This window comes from Leptosomus discolor, chromosome 4, assembly GCF_034619465.1.
Source record: "Leptosomus discolor isolate bLepDis1 chromosome 4, bLepDis1.hap2, whole genome shotgun sequence".
Taxonomy (NCBI): Eukaryota; Metazoa; Chordata; class Aves; order Leptosomiformes; family Leptosomidae; genus Leptosomus; species Leptosomus discolor.
The window spans coordinates 13,185,214-13,205,400 of NC_141394.1; the positions used below are offsets into that span (position 1 = coordinate 13,185,214).

The 20,187-nt window shown below is 45.0% G+C and overlaps 1 protein-coding gene across 2 annotated transcripts in view; it reads left to right on the forward strand.

Moving 5' to 3' along the window:
* The window catches only part of SEC31A (SEC31 homolog A, COPII component), a 47,679-nt gene extending 31,161 nt beyond the window's left edge, over window positions 1–16,518 (forward strand). Inside the window, exons 21-29 of one of the 2 annotated variants that reach the window (XM_086464063.1) lie at window positions 1,964–2,056; window positions 2,724–2,853; window positions 3,885–4,241; window positions 7,706–7,753; window positions 9,492–9,550; window positions 11,691–11,963; window positions 12,366–12,485; window positions 14,873–14,944; window positions 15,907–16,518. In XM_086464063.1, the coding sequence (XP_086320189.1) occupies window positions 1,964–2,056; window positions 2,724–2,853; window positions 3,885–4,241; window positions 7,706–7,753; window positions 9,492–9,550; window positions 11,691–11,963; window positions 12,366–12,485; window positions 14,873–14,944; window positions 15,907–16,086 (1,332 nt within the window). In that variant the 3' untranslated portion in view covers window positions 16,087–16,518. The remainder of the gene's footprint in view (window positions 1–1,963; window positions 2,057–2,723; window positions 2,854–3,884; window positions 4,242–7,705; window positions 7,754–9,491; window positions 9,551–11,690; window positions 11,964–12,365; window positions 12,486–14,872; window positions 14,945–15,906) is intronic. The other variant, XM_086464064.1, reaches the window with a different exon arrangement.
* The last annotated feature ends 3,669 nt before the right edge of the window (window positions 16,519–20,187 follow it).

Genomic DNA, 20,187 nt, shown 5'->3' on the forward strand with positions numbered 1-20,187 from the left:
GCAGGGACAAAGAGAAGAAATGGGGGAGGCAGATGCCCTGGTTTTATTTCTAGCCTGAGGATGACACTGCATCAGACCACACTGGCCATCACCAGAGTATGGTGCAGTGGCCAGCCCTGGCTGCATGCGTCCTTAAAGATTGTTGCCAAGTCCCTAATCCCTCAGCACAGTGCTGGTACTCATCTCGCCTGGCTCTGCACAGGGGCTCTGGGCTGGACTTTTCTGAGAGCAGAGCAGTGCAGCCCTTCAAGCACTGCCTGCCAGAAAAATGGAGTCACGAAGGAAGAAGGGCTGGGAAGTCAGGGGACTTGGTCTTTGTTCTCCCCCTCTTGATGTCAACAATTATGCGTGCCTTCACCTTCTCTCCAGGTTGTTAACAAGGTAGGTTTCAGAAGAGCCGGTAGGTTTCAGAAGAGCCAAAGCCTTCATCCTATTCATACAAGGTTGCCTTGTTTAACGCCATTGCGTATGATTTTAAATGCGTCATTGTCAATAATTACTCTACTATTCTTTCCTATGTCTTTGACCTTCCTCCTTATAACCAATGAATTGCCTTGAGGAGCAATGCTGCATATTTCCTTTTTGGCTGTGGAAAATAGCAGCTGTCCTTTAGATGGCAAGATCTTAGCAATGCTTTTTAAACCAGAGTTCCCACTTTCTCCTGCTGTTTCAGGAATGCCTCAAGCTATTATTTAAGCAAACTCTGCTCATTAATATAAGGCTAAGTGTATCACAACCCATGAACACACTGTGAGTGAGTTGTCCTCTGTGTTTTTAGCTTTCCAGGGAGCTCATGCTTAGTAGGAAGAGCTTGAAGGGGACAGGTGCCATGTCAGAAAGGTGCCCAGCAGTATGCTCATGAACCAGAATGCGAAGAAATTACATATTTGGGTGTTAGGATACTTGTTTTGTTTGACTTCCTTTTAAGAAAGTGGGTACATAGGGTTTGTTCAAGCTTGAGGCAGCCTTTGTTTTGATTGCTGTCTGAAATAGGAACATGTAAGTAAAACTTGATTTCCTTTCAGCAGAGGTTTTTGAACCCTCTTTTTCATCTGAAAAAAAACAGGCATGAAAGGCGATGGAATAGACTTTTAGATGACTGCAGTGACAAATTATGCAGACTTTAATAGTGGTGGTTGTACGGCTGACTGCACCATTAGCCCAGCACTGCACAGGGTTAGAGACCAATAGACTGAAGCTAACGGAGCCAGCCAGGACTTGAGGGCTGCAGCTTTCCCTCTGCCTGTGCTCTGGTGGGGTGTCAGTCTCCTGACCCTGCCTGTGCATCCCACTGTTGGGCAGGACACCCTCTCCTTTCTCAGGGATATTGCAGGCATAGGAGGTTCTTGGTTTCTGTCCCATCAGAAAGGTAGTAGTGGTCATATGGAACTGAAGGCCTTTGGAGTGGCAAAGAAGGAAGATAGAGGAAAAGAGCTGTGGGAGACTGGCTGGAAAGCAATAAGCATTAAGGTGTATGTTTGTGCATGTGCAAGAGCTGAATATCAGATTTTAACCTTTTTTTAATTCATCTTAAGCTCGATTTAAGCAGACTGCTTTTTTGTGAGGCAGCATGTTTGAATTTAACATGGAACTTGGGAAATCCAGCTGTGGTTAGCGATGCTCAGTGTTACAGTAGCCTGAGGGGAGCTTCTGCAATAGGAAAATGTGATGAAAGAGGCAGACATGGCTCACTGGCACGTATGGCACTGCACTCACTCCACAACCTCTTGTAGCTGCGTCTCTGCTCTGCTTCATCTTCACTCTGCAATTCACTTTGGCTTCAATGCACAGTGATTTCGTCTGTCTTGAATGCACTTTTCCTCTTCCTCTGAGATTTTATGGCTGCGTTACAAGTGCCAGCATGCAAACCTTTTTATGTTCACTTCTCTGCATCTCGTTTTGTGAAACCCTTTAGACTTTATTGTTTTGTTTTCCATGATTGGTATTTCTTTGTTCAATTCAGGTTAGAATTGCCCCTACTGTCACTACCTGGAGTAACAAAACTCCTACTGCCCTTCCCAGCCATCCTCCTGCAGGCTGTCCCTCTGACACACAGGTATAACCTTCATTATTCCTCTCTGAGCCCCTGCTCAACCCTGATATGTCCGCTGATGTAGTCTATGTGCTTGACACAGTCTGGTACGGATAGAAGGAACAGCTTCCACGTGTGCTCTGGTTTTGCTCTTCTGCATCTTGTGTTACGTTTTTTTTTTTTCCACCAACGCCTAGATGAGTGGCTCTGGAAAGCCTTGAGTGGGAGCCTAGTGTGACCTGAGCCCCACCAGCCCTTGCCCTGCACTGGAATTATCTGAAGTGTGATGACATTTTTCCTTTCCCTCTTTCCCATGGAAATTAGAAGCTTCAGAGTTAACATTTACATTGTTTAGTTGAAAGCTGTGGATGGCAGGGCGCTCTCGGACTGTCTGAGTAACAGGCAGCACTGGCAAGGACCTCTTCCTTGTGCGGGAAGGTATGTGCTGCTCTGCTGCTACTGAAGTCACTGCACATACAGGCTGTGATTTCAGTGTTACACTGGGCACCCTAAGGCACTGGTGTCATTTGAGGCACTTGCCCCTGTGCTGGTGCCTCTTCCAGGGAATGGGATTTCAGGCCCTGAGATGTGAACTGGTCATTTTGTTACAGTTCTGCTTCAGCACTGCATTACCGTTGCTAACTAAATCCTATCTCCCCCTACCCTTTTTCTTGCAATCTCTGTTTTACAGGGAGACAACCCACCTCCTCCAGGGTTTATCCTGCCAGGTGCTGTTAACCCCAACATGCCACTGCAGCAAGCCACATCTTCCAATTACAGCATGTACTCACAAGCAGGGGCCCGGCCAACATACCCACAGAGTGAGTAGCAGCAGCTCCCCTCTCTCTCCCACTCAGGTGGGCTAGCCAGGTGATGAGGCCACAATTACTTGGGGATAGCAAGTCCCCTCCTCAGGGCTGGGAGGGTTCAGACCAAGCCAGTCCCACATTTCTTGGCGGGGGAGAAAGCTCCTGAGATGTCATCTGAAGATTGTAATTTCTTAGTAGGATCCAGACATCAGGCGCCCTTCGTCAGACACTGTCTCCTCTGCTGAGAAAGGTGTCTGCCCACAGCTCTTAGACTCACTACTCAGCTGGCCCTTTCCAAGGGTGTGCTGGGGTCAGAAGCCCCACAATGTGAGTCCTGGAGAAGCAGCACAGGCCTGGCAAAGAGGGACCCAGCTCATCTGTGTGTGGCTAGGCCATCCAGTTCTCATTGGGACTCCATGAAGATGGGAAAGGGGATAAGGAGACAAGGGCAGTAGTAGAGGTGAGTGAGGAAGGGGGCAGAGCACTGACACACTCAAAGCAGTGGACTGAAAGTACAGGTACCAGGAAGGACAAAATGGACGTAGATGGGCAGAGAAGAGGCAGTGAAGCTGAGCTGGAGGGCCCACAGTGAAAAGCTGTGAACTTGCATTCACTTCCAGAGACTGTTGTTCACCTCCTTGGCCTAGGCTTTCCCTTTGTGCAAACCTGGGACAGGGGTTTACCTTCCCTGTGAGGATTGCAATGGTCTAGAATACAGCCAAAGCAACAGGATCTGTATGCCCCAGCCCCACCCCAAGTGGCATGATGGCTCTGGGCAGGAGAGTGTGGGGGAGAATGAGCATCCTTACAGCCAAGGCAGTCCTTTCTCTGGTTCCCCCCTCCTAGTGGCAGGCTGAGGTTTTGAACAGTCCTGCAAGTGCAGGCAGAGTTGTAGGAGCCAGGATTTGGCTGGGCAGGTAAGTGGTTTGAGGGGGAAGGGGCAGGAAGAGAGGAAAGTCAGGTGGAGAAGGAAGCAGAGGCAGACAAAACCTGCTCCTCTGTTATGAACTCACTGACTGAATGTCTTTTCTCCCTGTTTGTAGTGTATCAGGCCACACAGCAGTACTCCTGTGGAACAGGGGGACCAGCTCTCTATCAGCCTCAGCAGCCTATTGCTGTCCGTGCTTCAGCCTCTTACCCGAACCCTGCCCCTAACACCACCCCTCCCTACCTGCCTTCTGTCCCTGCCCATTCCATGCCCTCCCCACTGTACCCCGGGCAGCCTCAACCCTCCCCAACAAGCCTGAATCCCTTCTCTTCCTTCCCTCTTCCTCCTTCTGGTGCATCCTTTCAGCATGGCAGGCCAGGACCTCCAGCAACTTCTGTGGCTTATGCATTACCTACTGGACCAACAGGTACTCTGCCTGCAACCAGTGACCTTCCTGCATCCCAGAGAACAGGTCTGCGCTTGGACAGGGGACAGGCAGGGAGGGTGGAGGGTTTTGCTTTATCACTCAGTTAAATGTGCACCCTTTCCTTGTGAATGCTGCATACAAAGTTTCCTTTTGCTTAGAGGTCAATTCAAAGCATTTCTAGAACACATCATCTTCCCTGGGCATCTGGCAATGATACTGTTACATTGCTGCAGTGGTCACTTGCTGAGCAGCATTAGCAGTTGTCTTTCTTTTGCAAGTCAGACCTTGCCACAAGCACAGAGCTTTTGTCTTGCCCAAGACAGTGTGCTACAGCATTGTCTTGTTATGAGGCTGTCATATGCTGTGGATGTGTGGTGGCACAGTTTTAACCTTGTGAGGCTGGTATCAAAACCTATGTGGCTTGAGAGCAAAATACAAAAATTAGCAAGTTTTCCTAATTGCTGTGGAGAAGATGATCCCAATTCTCCTTGCAGAACAATTTTACAAATGTAATTTGTCCCTGTGTCCCTGATTTGTGAGCAGCATTTCAGGCCTGGGTTTGGCAGCATATTCAATTCAAACAGCATTTTCTGTGGCATCATCTCAGTTCCATTATTTTTTTCTTTACTGTTTAGTGCAATGGGATTTCCTGTAGCTGTGAGTGCCTTAAAAGTTAATCAGAAGTGATTTAGAAATGCTTTTACATGTCTCTTTCCTGAATGTTAATTAAAAGCATGTGTGTGTGGCCGGTGCGTAAGAGCATGTTTGAGCATGCATGGTTAGAGAGCATGCACTGAGGTGGGGCTCAATGTCTCCTTATGACCGCCTGGATGTAACTGTTCGCTGTGGGACAGTGGCCTTGCTTGTGATAACAAACCTGTCTCTTCACTTAAAAGCCTGTGAAACAACAGCTTTGCATACATCAGACTGTGCAGGAAGTATGACTGGTCCTTTTCTAAACCTGGCCATAAACATAAACATCCAGGTGGTCCAGTTGGAGAGTCAAGGACCAGATCTGGGAAGCAGGGAGCAGAAGGAATATTGAGCAGGATTTGAGGGATGTTCCAGGGATGCTGACTCTGCTGACAGGCCCTAAAGACCCCACTGTGATACCCTCTCGTATTTTAAAAGTCTGTTAGGGGTGATGCAGTGTAGAAAAGGCATATTGCCTTTGCTTGGCAGCAGCAGTCCTATAATCAGGTGCTCCTGGTGTCCTTGAGGCTGGGAGCCCACACCTCTCATGTTATTGCCTTCACGCACATACTCGTATTTTGCTCTGTCAAAAAATAGAGTGGACCAGTGTAGGGCAGCCGCCAGGGCTGCAAGGGGAGAAGAGGCCTTTTCCCTCCATCCTGGAGCCACATTCAGTGTCCTCTCTGTTCTTGGAGATTCTGTACTGTGACCTCTTCTGACCCCATTACAGGGCATGTCAAACTTCTATCTCTAAGTCAGAGGATTTACTAAATTGGACAGAGGAAGAGGTGTTGGGTAGGGTTCTAGGCCTGGGATGTGAAGCAGCACATCGTAATGCAAACATCATGGCTTCTGCACCTCCAAATAAATGCAAGGAACAAGAAAATTTTCTTTCTTATCCATTTAACTACTCATGTCACTGGCAGGCACTTCAGATCTATCAGTTGTTAAGTTTCTTGTGTTAACAGTGAAGTGACGTAGTCCATGTGGCACGCTGAGCGCACCTGAAGCTCTGTACTCTAGACAATAGAAATTAGGAACATTAATGACAATACCAGTCGATTTGTAAAATTGTGTAGTCCACATAGATAGTAGTCTAACACATCTTGCCTATGTCATTTTAATATAAGGGGAATTGAAGCAGTCATTATCTGCCCTGCCAGATTTCCTTTCAAAATTAAAAGTTGCCCATACTAGGCTTCTTATAAAACTTTCTGAGAACTATCGGTGCTGCTTGTGTTTTTCTCAGCAGCTGTGGTGAGATGGCAGCCAGTACAAAGTGTGAAACCTTCAGGGACACAAACTTGGGCATCTCTGATTCCTGGCAAATGCCAGCCTTGGTCTGAAATGCATAGGTGCTGAGGCCAGGTGGCTCATTGTGTGTGGGATGCTGGCATGCAACTGCTGCCTGCAGTTGGAGAACTATGGAAAACAGATAAGAGGTGTCTGAAGAGCACACTCTGTCCTTTTCCAATTTTTAGATTATGCCTTTCAAAAACATATAAACAAGAAGGAAAAAAAGGTTGCTTTGTAAATGCAGAAATGACAGTATACATGCTTAACATGCTTAACCACCAACATATTTTCCAGAGTAGCTGTATTGCTTAGTGAAGGATGCCTTGGCATGAGATTCCATAGAACCACAGAAATCTGCAGCCAGAAGTAGATCTTACCTGTAACTCTGAATGTTCCAGTGCACAGTGTATAGTGATGCTGATCTTGGCTTTGAAGTGCTTTTGTGAGTGATGATGATCTAATCTGGGAACAGCATGTTTTACTTTGCAATTGTGGTTCATTAAAGGAGGGGGTAAGGGAGGAAGGAAAAAAGATCTCAAATTTTAAGTCTTGAAAAGCATGTGACCTTTGAACTGGCTTGGATTTAAAGATGCACTTAAAGAAACAGTTCTATAAATGTCTTCTGGTTTTTGCAAATGCATATAACATCAGTAAGTTAAGCTGTGTTTGGAGCTCCAGTAGCAAGAAAAGCCCACATTTAGTTTCATTTCCAACGTACCTCACTTTGGTTTGTGATAAATATTTGAATCTGCTTTCAAGGGAGTTTTAATTTTCAGAGTCTTGAATCTTGTTTGAAATTGTGATAGAGCAATTCTTAGATAAGGGAAGGATTTGCAGTAGAACTATAAGCGCATCAGACCAACCCCAGGGACAAGAGTATCTCATTCCCAACATTCCTCTTCTCTTTGAAATGGCAAAGGCTTTATTGGTTGTGTTTTGCCATTTGGATTTGTTGCTCTAGCATGAGCAGGCAACATGCCTTTTCACATGGGTGTAAAGCTGCTGTGTGAACATACTTTTTTTTTTTTTTAATCTGGGCTGGATGCAGTTGAGGGCATGCCTTGATTTGGGAACATGCTTAACATCTACCTTGGAGTCAAGTACTTTAAGTACATGTCCTGAAAAGCTTTCTGGAATGGTAAAATGATGGTGAGAAGATTGTTGCTAAGAGTAATAGTCTGCCAGCTGCACTGGCTGGTAGGAATAGAAAATGAGAACACCAGAAAAGATAAGAAAGTGGGCCAGGACTCTGCAACATTTGTTAGAAACACCTAGAGACACTGATTTACTGCATGGAAAGAGCCAACAGGCTTGTTTTCAGGAGTGGCAGACAAAAGCAATTCCACAGGATGGTTTGGACAAATGACAAGTCTCTAAACTGGCATTGTAATTAGGTTGGGTGGTTTTTCTCCTGTCTTCTTGTGCTTATTGAAACTAAATTGCTAATCAAAAATTGCAGGCCTTTTTTTTTTTTTTTTTTCCAAAATAATTTTTTAGTTCTCTTTGCATTTTATCTGCAGAAAGCCTACCAACTCAAGACCAGGCCTCTCCGTTTGCAGGTGAACTAGGTACCACCTAACCTGAAAATGATTATAGCCACTACATGAAATTAATTGAACAAACATCAATAATGCATATGTTCTTCAGAGAACATTAAGTGTGATGCTGTTTGCGAATTAGACTTTAATCAAATAAATTTTTAATTCCTTAATTACAACCAATAACAATGTATCTGGAGTTTTTAACCACAGAAACAAATGCTGATTCTCATTTTTTTAAAGCAAATTATTCCAGGAAATTAACAGCAGAAACAGTCTGGAGATTTTCTTAGCGTGTTATCACTGTCAGCGCTGCAGAAGTTAGACTTCCTGTATCAGAAATACTCTGGGATTTTCTGGACAGGGAGGAACAGAGGAGTCCCTGGGGCATGTGGCTGTCAGGAGATGGCACTGCCTTTGGTTAAAGAGAAAGCAGATGTGAAAGGGGTTTTAAATTATTTTTCATTTACCCCTTTAACATGATCTGGATGTGGAGCTTGTTTAACAAACACTCAGGAGCAAATGAAATCTCAGGTAAATTGAGCAAATTCTGCAGTGGTGTTAAGCTCTGCTGTCTAAGGTGAATTCATCATCTGCTAAGTGAAAAATGCTGTGGTGAAAAAGTCCATTGAGCACAAATTTGGCTTTGTTGGCTTTTTGTGGCTTTGTGCAATAAATCCTGATTACTTGGCGAGGCCATAGTAATGCTGAGATATAGTGCACTCCATGATGAGATAGGGAACTTTCTAATGCACTAACGTGAGCTTTGGTGTACAAATCTTGCAGCTGCACAGAGCATGCTTTCTTGGAAGAGCAGAAGGTTTGGTATAGGACAACACCCCGAACTCTGAATCTGCTCAGACATCCTCTGCTTCTTCCAGTTTCGAACGAATTGCCTCTGGTGCAAAAAGCTTCATTTTGCTACTTTGCTCCAGCAGCTCTGCTCTGCATTTGGGACACGAAGCGCCCATAAACATACTGTAGCTGGCAGGGGAAACCTGGGTTTATGGCTCTTCTGTGTTTCCAGGGTGGCTAGGTGAATCTGGCCTGAAGTGTTTAAGGCTCCTGCTGCCTCTTATGCCTCTTCTTTCTGTGTTGTGTTGCTGGGGAACATGTCTTAACTGGCATGTATAAATCCATCATAGTAGGCAATTGCAGCAGGAGCTCTGAGGAAATGGATGCAGCTTAATCGTGTTCTTTTTCACCCGTGTTTTTTGACATCTGTGCTGCTGATTAATAATAATGTTATGGTGATTGTGGGGAAAAAAAAAAAAAACAACCAACAAAACAAAACAAAAAAAACATTTAAAACCGGTTCTCATTTTTTTCTCACATGATACAGATGAGAGAAACTTTCACCAGTAATTGAAGCTGTCTTCACATATACAGTCTGTGTAGCAGAGCTGTATTTTGGGCGTGGTAGGCAACTACCTGCCTTTTCAAAGGCCATGTCTGCTCATTATTTAAAGAAAAAAAAATTTAAAAAGGAATCAACTTCTGTCAAATTTGACAACAGTTGGTCAAGATGCCAAACCTTTGCAGTGGGCGCAGAGCCCAAAGGGTCTGATGGCTAGAGTGTTGGGAGGCTCTGAGTGGTGCAGGAGCTGTTCTGGCCCCCAGTGAAGGACAGAGGACCAGACAGCTGAAGGCAGCCTCTGCCAAGCCCCTGCTAGTAGAGCTGTGGTGGCCAGTCAGCCCAACTGAGCTCAAGAAGGCATCACTGCCCTCCTCTGGTGTACTTAAAGTCTCTGTTTTCTTTCTGTCCCAGGGCCTCAGAATGGCTGGAACGACCCTCCTGCCCTGAACAGAGCTGCCAAGAAGAAGAAGGTACTCTAGGAAATTCTGTCTCGACACACTTGAGTGCTGACCACTTGAAAAGCAGTAACTTAAGCTGCTCGGGAAACTTGTTGGTAGGAGAAGGAAAAAGAAGGGTTAGCAGCAAACTAAAAGCTGCACCTTGTGAGCAGAAATAGCCTTTATGCCTCTCCCATATGCATTATCTCTCTCAAAATATTTAAGCCTCTGAAGATATGGTGGCTTTTTGGTGAAGTTGTGGTTCTTAATAACAATATTGGTCCTGATTTGAGGGAAGAAAATACCTCAGACTATTTTTGTCTGCAGTAAAGCAGATGAGTTTTGCAGAAGATGATGCTCCTGAAATGATGAGGCCATGCAAATTGTTATAGATTACTGACTTTGCTGGAGCTGAAAGCAATTTATCCTGATTAAGGATCTGACCCTGAGAGGTCTGCTGAGAGTAAGACAATTTTTGTGATGGAGACAATGTAGTTCTGTAAAATGGATTTAGACTGAAGCAGAACAGCATAACTGGGGACACTTTGCACTAAGCAATGTAAGCCTCTTCATCACCTAGTGCTGCTGTAGTCTTGCATATCTCCACAGTGTCATCCACTGCTCTCTGAGCCTGGTGCATTTGGGAAGCAAGAGTCAGTCTGGAGTGCATGAAGTGTGGGGAGAAAAAAAAAAAAGTTGGAGCAGGCAAGGTGAGATCTGGGTGAAGGTGAAGGCAAAAACTCCCATTTGGGTTTTGGTCTCTGCAGTTCAAGATTAAGAAGCTTTTGAGGGTGGATAGGGGGTGCTTTGTGTGTCCCTGACTGCCCCAGTGCTGGGACATTTGTCACACAACAGCTGGCATGCTGCATTTTGGGGCTTCAGGCTCTTAAGTAGGAGGAAAGTTGTCAGAGTAACTGCTGGACCTGAGAGCTCAAGAAGCAGCCTTCTCCAAATAGAATTTTTGCTACTGTGTGTGTCACAGACAGAATTTCTGCCATAGCCAGGGCTTGAGGATTGGCTCCCTTCTAAATGAGCAGTTGTGTTTTTGCATTCCCTGTTGGGTATTTAATAAACCTCTGTCAGAAATGTTTCTATGTTTGTTTCCCTTATGTCCACTGTATGAGGGGGTGGTTTAGGATATTATAAAATGACTCACTATATGGGCTGTTGTAAAATAGAAGAACCGCCTGGTGTTTCAAGCTGCAGTATAATTTGCAGCTCTTTTCCACCTAACTAAGAACTTATCCACTGCTCAAAAGTTTATTGCTGTGATTCTTTGCTTTTATAACTGACTTTGTTGGTGCTGGATTGGGAATGTTTTATTGCTGTCCCAAATAACTGGCTTAATTTTGGCATCATTCAGGGTAGCATTCAGGGTTCTGTAATCTTTCCTTTTTTTCCGTGCACGCCCGAAGAAATGTGCGCGTTCTCAGGGGAGCTCACTCTTCTGGTTGGATTCCTGTATGATTCATAGCAGAGGCCAGTAGCTCATTTTGTTGTTTCTTCGCTCTACCAAATGTTGCTAAAACACCCCCATGTAAAGACTGGCAGATGCTTAGGGATGAATCTGAAATGCACTCATAATCTGTGTTAGTGCAAACCTGTTTGCCAGAAGCTTGAAAGGCTTTCAGAAGCTTTATTGGTGCGTGTTGCTAGCTGTGACCTATGTACTGCATGGACAAAAATGTACCCTTGAAAGTGAGACACACAAATCTGGATATAATGACCCAATAGTAAGAATAGATGTAAGTGTGAGTTAGTTTTCATTAGTGTAACTCTTCCGTTAGTGCTGGTCTGCCAAACCTCTATTTTGTGCCCTTCGCAGAGCGCAAGTGGCTCTGGTTTGAGGTGGCTGTACTCAGCTCTTGTGGCCAAGGGCAGGCTGGGCAGACTGCTCCTGCCCTGTGCAGCTTAAAGACAGGCAGGGCACAGGGGACTGGAAACGCAGGAGGATATTACTGCCCCAGGGCAGCCAGAGGAATGGGTTTGTTCAGCCAGAGTGAAATCCTGTATTGCCTGCCCCTGTTATTTCTATGTCCTGGGAACTTGTCGGTCTGCTTGGCAGAGCTCGCAGTTGCTGTGAGTTGGGAAGCGTGTAGAAGCTGGGTGTTGTGCTTTGCCTGCAGCAGCCACGGCAGCATAAATGCACTGTTTGTTTTTTTTTTTTCCCCAGGTCCCTGATAACTTCCTGCCCCCAGTTCCCATCACCTCCCCCATCATGAACCCACTTGCAGATCCACAGTCTCAGATGCAGCAGCCTCCAGCTCCAACACCACCCACAGGCACATGCAGCTTCCAGCCTCCACACCTCCCCGCGGGGCAGCCAGTGCTGCAGGGTGGCTACCTGTCTGCTCCCCAGCCTCTGGGGCCTTGCATCATGTCACCCACTGTTTCCAAACCCAGCACGGAGGGGGCCCCTGGGGCCCCAATCGGCAATGCCATCCAGGTAACGTAGCCCCAGTGTTGCATGGGTTTGGGTTGTACATCAGCATAGCCTCGCAGCTGGGATCCTCTTGGCCAGGCATTTCTTGTACGTCCAAAGTGTACTGCAGAATTTTTAGTCGCTAGCTTTGCACCATGCTGGCATTTTGCTACTGTAATCTCCACCTAGACACTTAACTCTTCGCAGTTAATACTCTAGTTCGTATGGCCCAACAAGCTGCTTCCTTCTACAGCTTCAGAGCTCTCCAGAGGGAGTGACAGCAGATGCTGATTATGTCACCTCCACACACCCACAGGGAAGAAATAGGAATTGTGCCAAGCTGGCTAATAATGCCACTTGATTTAGTTGAAAACAACCTGTAGTCACAGTGAGCTGGAGAAGCCTTACCTGCACTCTGTTTCTCAGCATGTACAGGCACTGCCGACAGAGAAGATTACCAAGAAGCCCATCCCTGAGGAGCACCTTATTCTGAAGACTACGTTTGAAGCTCTTATCCAGAGGTGCCTGCTGTCTGCCTCTGATCCAGTAGGTCCCTGTGCTGTTCCCAGAGTACCCCTGTGTTTGGGTGAATGCATTAGTGTCTGCAGCACAGCCAGCCATCACAGCCTCTCCTGAGACAGCTTTTTCCTTTTAAAGATTGCATCAAGCAGCCACAAGCAACGGGTAGAAAAGCCATATGCACAAGGGACATGGCAATCTGAGGCCAGAGCACAGCCCAGCTACCCAAGCACTTTGACTCTGGTCCTTACAGCCCTCAGTATGGGCACAGCATGATGGTGCTGTTTATGAGCAGGGAATTGCAGCCCCGTCTGCTGCTCTCTTCTAAGGAGGAGGGTTGGAATTGGTTACGGTTGAGGTTTTTATATTGATAGTAAAAAAAAAAAAAAAAACCTACAATCTTCAGAAAGGGCTGTTCTTCCTTCTGTCAGGTGATCACTGTGGAGACATGCCCTGTACATTTGTTTAACTGCTTATTATAATTCAGAGCAGGAAGCAGCTGGTATTATGCCAGGTCTGAGCTGAGGCTTACATACTGAGTAAGTGCCTCACATTTTCGTCTGTGATTTTTGATTCCTGATAACAAACTGATTTCAAAAGGAAACAACGGGTAGCAGGGAAGTGAAAGGTTATGAGTTTTAACATGACCCCTCGAGCTGGATAGGAAAAACGTTTCCTGTGGCAGTCAGTACTTTGTAAATGAACCATCCATCTCAAAGCTGCTCGTTTATTTCCAGTGGTCAGTAAATAACACACTACCCCAAAGTCCAGATGCCTATGCCTGCTGCATGTTGAAAGGTGGATGATGAAAGACAGGCTGGTGTGCAGAAAGCTTTGTGCCCTAAATGTGCTTGGTGAGCAGCACGGACTCCCCCTCCTGTTGTTGTGGTGACTGGGAGCTGAGCTGAGGGCTCTGTGACAGTGGCTGTGGGGGAGTATATTGAGCTTTTGGTGTCAGTTCTGTCTTATGTCCGCTGTACAATTTCAGCTTGCTTTATAGTTTAAATTTGATATTTGCATGTATGTACTACTTTCCCCTGTGGGCCTCAGCCCAGCAGTTTCAGGGTGGACTTGCCCTTGCAGTCCTTTCAAGGCCGTGGACCTTTCTTTGGACAGACCTCATAAGGTTCAGTAGCATTTGATTGCTCAAAATTCTTTCTTTAAAGGTTAGGCTGTAGAGTACAGGGATAGAAGTCGTATACTGCATGGACCCTTTGACCTTTTCTTCTCTGAGTGCCCCTTCTCGCAGACACACAAAGGCGGCAAAAGCCTTCAGTTCAGCTCTGCAGCCAGGGATTGCTTTTCTGCTCTGCTAACACATTTTGCTTGCTTCTTGTTAAGTCTCTCTGATTTTCTTAGGCAGAGCAAGCATTTCTGGTATGCAGTGCTGGGAGATACCACCCTGACTGTATACATCAGTTATTGTCAGAACAGACGCAGGCACTACTCAGTTACTACATTCCAAAGGGGAAAATGGGAACAGGAAGCAAAGAGTGAGGAGAACAATCAGTTTGCACTTCTTCCACCTTATTTCCTTTGGCTGGAGAGATGTCTTGCTGCTCATTAAACGCAGTTTATTCCTCTTTGCCGTAGTTGGCCATCTGTAAAATGAAAATTACGTGTATGCCTTTTCACAGGTTTTGAAACAAATGTTCCGAAGTCATGTATCTGAGAGAGTTAGCCAGTCCAAAAGAATTAGCCAGTTTCTTATCTGCTCCTCCTGGGGTACTTTTTCCTTACTGGTCTCAGTTCCTTGACAACATAACTGTTGCTGAGGGGTTTGCCACATGCCTGTTTACTCTATCTAAAATCATGGAAGCAGAAAGGATCTGTAAGGACAGTTTGGGTTATGCTGTTAGTTTTTCTGTTGACAGTAAAAACTTAGAAGCAAACTCCTGATTTTACTAATTGCATAATAAAAAAAATATAATTAGGATTTGCAGTAAATGATGACAGTTGTACATACTTAGACTTCAGTGGCTGTGTGTGCCCTTAAGCTCTCATTGACGTTGCTGGATACTTGATTTCAGTAATAACTTTGTCCAGCTACCATTATGCTTTGCCAGTGAACCATAGAAAAAAAAATTTGTGCTGCATCTCAGAATTCTGTCACTTTCTGTATCAGCTATACCAGTGGGTTTTGCAAATGACCAGTGGCTTTTGGGATGCACCTCTGCAGTTAACTATTCTCTGTAGCTAACTAGAGCAGTTATATGTGGAGAACTACAGTCATATTACATGGTCTTTCCTAGCAAAATCAGGGGAGAAAAGTACAGAGCAAAGAATTCAAATGATGCATTAAGAAAGTGTTGTTGAGAAAGGAATTTCCTGTGTAGCATGGACCTCTTTGCAATACCAGATCACTATGGTGTTCTTAAAATCACTGTGTTTTAATGTATTTATTTCTTTTGCAGCAAACTAAGAGGAAACTAGATGATGCAAATAAACGCCTGGAGTTTCTATATGACAAACTTAGGGAACAGGCAGTAAGTTCTGTTTTACTTCCCTTCCCTTCCCCCCCTCTCCCCCCCCTGCATATTGCAGGTATGGTCAAGAACTTAATTGGTGGTGTGGACTCCTCTGCAATATGTAGCAGGTGCTTGTTCTTTCTTTGGAAGCATGCTTCAAATCCATTTATTGTCTATTTCCATACATTTTCCAGAAATGGGTAGGTAAAGTGCTTGACCCCAGGTGACTTTGCAGATTTTACAGGATTTTGGGGTCATGTCATGAGTTTTCTGGTGCTCTGCAGGGACTGTGTTGAGCCAACTAACAGAGCTCTTTGCAGTAGACACTGGGTGAATGCATGAGGGTCCCTGTCTCCAGCTGCTGGCAATGAGACAATACAGCAAGCGCCCCCACTCCCAGCAGGAAGTGAGAGACATGCAGCCTGGGGTCAAAAAAAAATCCCAGAAGACTTAGATGTTGGAGGCTCACTGACTTCACTGGAAGGCAGATGTGCAAGTACTTTGGAAGATCTGCTAATTTTTCCAAAGTCTTCCAGGAGGTCTGTGGCAGAATAAAGGACTGGGCTTAGATCTCTTAGGAACCTTAAGATCAGAGTGGTCTAATCCTGTCGTTGTCAGGCCATCTTTGCTGAGCAGTTACCTTTACCGCAAAGGCATAAAATCTCAGTAGGATTGTCATGTGCCACAGTCTGTCACAGCAAGTCTCCCACCTCGGGGAGCTGCATCCAGGGGCTGGCAGTGAAGGCTTGCAGGGCTTTGCAGTACTGCAGAGAAGGTACATTCTGGTTGAAGTCTGTTAGACTTCCCAGTGATTGTTCCCAGTGTCGTGCAGCTCTGAAGATGGCTATCTTTAAAGAAGGGAACTAATTGCTGTACCTTCCTGAGGGCCAAATGTTGCATGTAGGATTTCTGTTTTTCTAGCACTAGTGTATGCACTGGTTTTAGTTTCCACTGACATGCCTTGCCTGGCTTCCTTGTAGCTCTCTCCAGCCATCATTAGCGGTTTGCACAACATCGTGAAGAGCATTGAAACCCGCAACTACCAGGAAGGACTGAACATCCACACACACATAGTCAGCACCAGCAACTTCAGCGAGACCTCTGCTTTCATGCCCGTTCTGAAAGTTGTCCTCACCCAGGCCAATAAGTTGGGTGTCTGAAGTAACACTGCATTTGCAAAGCCTTGACGGTTGCTTTTCCAAAGAAGTGCATTTCTACAGCAAACGTGCAGGAAATGGACCAAATGCTAGTCCTTTACGGTAGAGTGCTTAACAAATGGCATTACACTCTCCCTGCAAAATACTTTGTTCTGGGAGGGCCATGGAGCCCTGGTGCTTTTCATTTTAATCTTTTTCCCATCCCTAATGATTCTTGTCTGCAAATAGTATATTTAATGGATGATGACCCGTATTGTCAATTTTTAGATGCATGTTATACTGCTAAACAGTGGCTTTTAATAGATCTATGTGTTTAAAACAAGGTAGGTTGTGTATCAGACCCTAAAACAGATTAATCCCTTCCATCCCACTGTTCCTTATCCACCAGATTAAAGAGTCTGATCATATTATAAGTGTATTTGGTCTTTCATTTTATGAAGCTGCTTGCAGTTCTGTTATTACAATTTACATGTTAAATAGCTTAATTTTGCACTGGGTCAAATAAGCAAAATAAAGGCTAATGTGATATTTTCAATAAATATTAATTTATTAAAATCTGTTTTTATGAAGTGCAACTTAGATATTTTTTTGAATGCAGAGTACAGGGGGGCGGCTTTCTGTTGCATCCTAGGCTGAGGATATTTTTTTTTTCTCCATGCGCATCACTAAAAGCTCTGTTTAACATTTATACTGAGAGATTTAAATTTCAAGGAAAGGTTTAGCAAGGATTCTGAACACATCTCTCTGTATTTTTAAAAGCCAAGAGCAGAAATAATGCTGAGTGGTTTAAGCCACCCATACAAAGACACAGATATTTAGTGTGTAAACAAGGTGCAAATTGTTTCTTGCAGTCCCCTGAACCTGAAGGTTGCTGCCTCTGCTGCACTGCTTACCACTCCCAAGGGCATCCTGTGCTGTGAAACTGCATGCTTCTGCTGGCCATTAGCAAGTTGGATTGGGTGACTTTCACAGCATGCTGTCCTTTCCTGTGGCACAGTTGGAGGTGGCTTTAAGTTTTAAAAATTTGAAATAGTGTGCAATGACTAGCAAGTATGTCTAGAAAGAACAGCAGTTGGAAGAAATGTCCAGGTTCAAAAGAAAAAAAAAAAAAAAACCCAAACAGTTTTGCCTGAAAACTACCTAAAATATCGGTGCCTGTGGAATGTAGATTTGGCAATACATACTGCAAGAAACATTATAAATAACAATGCAAATCATTGCTGACTTCTGTGACTTAAACTGATTGAGTTACCAATTTGTCAGGCAAAACAGTTCCTCTGACAAATTGAGCTTAATTTTGTTTCCTTACCAGCATTTTCTGACCTCATAAGCTTTTATAATTGGTGAACATAAAGCATCAATTTGAAGTTGCTTTGTTTCAGGAGTTAAAAAAATTGGAATAATTTTCTTCCCCTTGATCTAGGTTATAGGTTTCTAAGCAGTGTTGAAATAGAATGTATTCTGCTCCTGTCATTCGGAAGGTTTACAAATATCCTTTTTTCATCCATGCCCTTAAAAAAAGCTCCTTGCCCAGCAGGCTCTGGTATCAGTTGACTCACATAAAAAACTTTAAGTACATTAATGCTGCCAGAAACTGGTAATAAGGAAATTGCAGTCTACCTCAGTGGGAAAAACATTCAGGTCACCAGCCCCACTCCTGATTGCTGGGACCAGATTGTCTAGTATGTATTTTGCAGCACCTCCCAATACAAATGAGAATGGTAACAGCTCAATGTGTTCCACCTTTCCTTCCCAGGGACTGCTTTCTGCAAGCTTGGAATGAAATGCTGGAGCCCCAGTAACAGGGAAGGCAGGAGGAAAGGGGCTGCACAGAAGCAGAAATGTTGCCATCTGCAGCAAAAGCAGAATTTGGACAGCTTAGTACTCCAGGATCTCTGCATAGGTGGACAGGGCTGCTGCACTGAACTTCAGTATTGATGCCTTGGAGAAAACTGGGCACAGTCTGGCAGTAACAACTAGGGGGGCTGTGGCAGAAGTGAGATGCACTCTGGTAGGTGCAGTGTGCAGGCTTGTGGGCAAAAGCATTGCTGTAAATTGGAAGTTCATAAATTAGGAGTAAGAGGAGCAGCAGGACCTGTGAGGATGAGCTGGGAACAGCTCCTCAGTACGATGTGGCTTTGTAAAAGCCAAGGAACGTTTAATGGCATCACACAAACCTTCATAAAACTTCTATCCATGTAAAAGAGGATGCCAAGTGAAAAGGGACTCAGTGAGGCATGCAGATGTCAGGGACTGAAGAGTTTGTTTAATGGGAAGAGACTGAAAGCTTTGCTTGTTGACCTAGTGAAGAGCACAAAGGAATCAGGTTGATTGGAACTCAAGAGCAGTGTTAGCATGAGAACAAATGTGTGAGCTGTCCATGAGTAAGCTTGGTCTGGGAAGTGAAGTGGTCAAAAAGGAGACCACCGGCTCAGAGAGAAACACTGGGGTTTTTTGAGGTGATAGTGTCTTTGGGTACTGTGATGTTGCATCACCAAGCTGGACGCTGTACATCAGCAACAGAGTAACCTCGCTCTCCTCACTGAAAGGAAACCTGTCCTCTGCCTTGGCTGTCCTGAGGAGCTCAGGACTGGAAAACTGTACTGCCCAAGTACATAACAGGAGTGGACGCAAAAATCTGTTACTTCTCTCCTGAGAGCAACTGAGATGAATAATAATAGTTAATGAGTTATGCTGCCATCTGTTTATATCTTCAGGAATGCCAAGCAATTAGCCACCCATCTGACGTTATAAAATGTAAATGGCCATCTTCATTTACAGAAGGCAATGAAGCCCTGCCAATTTATGCTGGTAAAAGAATCTCTCTGCAAATAGCCTAGTTTTGATCTCACTGAATGAGATTTATACCATGGCATTAACACCAGTCAAGCTACTCCTCTTTGCAGCCCCATAAGGGTGCAGAATCATAAGAAAATGGGATGGAAGGAAATTCAAAGATGTAATCTACAGCAGCATAGATGTTGTCCAACAGCAGCTGCCATGAGGAGGTATCTTACTACTTCAGTTACTCCCATCCAGGCAAAAGCACTAGTAAGAGTTTGTGGGAAAGGGCAGCGTTAATGCAGTTCTCTCCTGCTGCTGAGGCAAATAGGTGGGGATGTAACAGGGGCAGTACTGCAGAGCAGGCTGACTATGGGCAGAATGTCTTAAGTACTTAAATGAAAACCTTTTTCTGCCTGTAGAACTCTGGAATGATTTACCTTGTTTTTGCTGGTAGAAGTCCAAGGTCAGCATTAGACATTAATGTTGGAGATTCTTTTCTAATCCCTGCAGCATTTCTAGCCTGTGCAATGTTTACATCAGATTTGTTCTGCGTTATGCCTTTCAGATAACATAGTTCCCTAACATACAAATTGGGAATGTGGGTTTACTGTTTAGTAACCACATTTTCTCTGCCCAGAAGGGAGCATATGGTAGATTGACTGGGCTATTGAGAGAGAAGGGAGTGGGGGTCTTGCTGCCATAGCTGTTTCCCTCCAAAACCATGGACAGGAGGGGACATGTTTTGGGAAGCATGGCAGAGGCAGCATGCAGAGCAGTGGCACCACTCCCCAGAGTCCTGCAGACTCCCCTCAGTTTTGTCCTCACCCTCACGACCATGCTGGTCATTTGCTTTGGCAGCAGAAACCCCACTGTGTCGTTAGCCTGGCTGGAGACTGTTATGCCTGAGGGAGGAATAAAAAAGTCTCTGGGTCAGATATTTCTCTCCCCTGTCCATCCCCCCCACTGTATCTGCGTGGCTCTGAACCCATAAGGGTTCACTGTTCTGAGCCATGTTAAGCATCCATTGCAAAGACAGGGCAGCATGTATAGAGCCAGGCATGGCTCAAAGCTAAAGGGAAAAAACAGGCTTATATGGCCAAGCATCTGCCACCAACTGATTCTGCCTCCCCTGCAGGGGTTGCTGATCATCCTATTGGGGTGCCTGGTGCCAATCTGAGTCGCTCAGCCTTGAAAAAGAGCCGAGTATACTGAGGAGTGTAATAAATAATGTACTGACACCAGGAACAGTTTCAACATGTTCAGTCTTAAATAGGGAAGCTCATGATAATCTCCCAGCCTTGACTTGCTGTATGCTGAGTT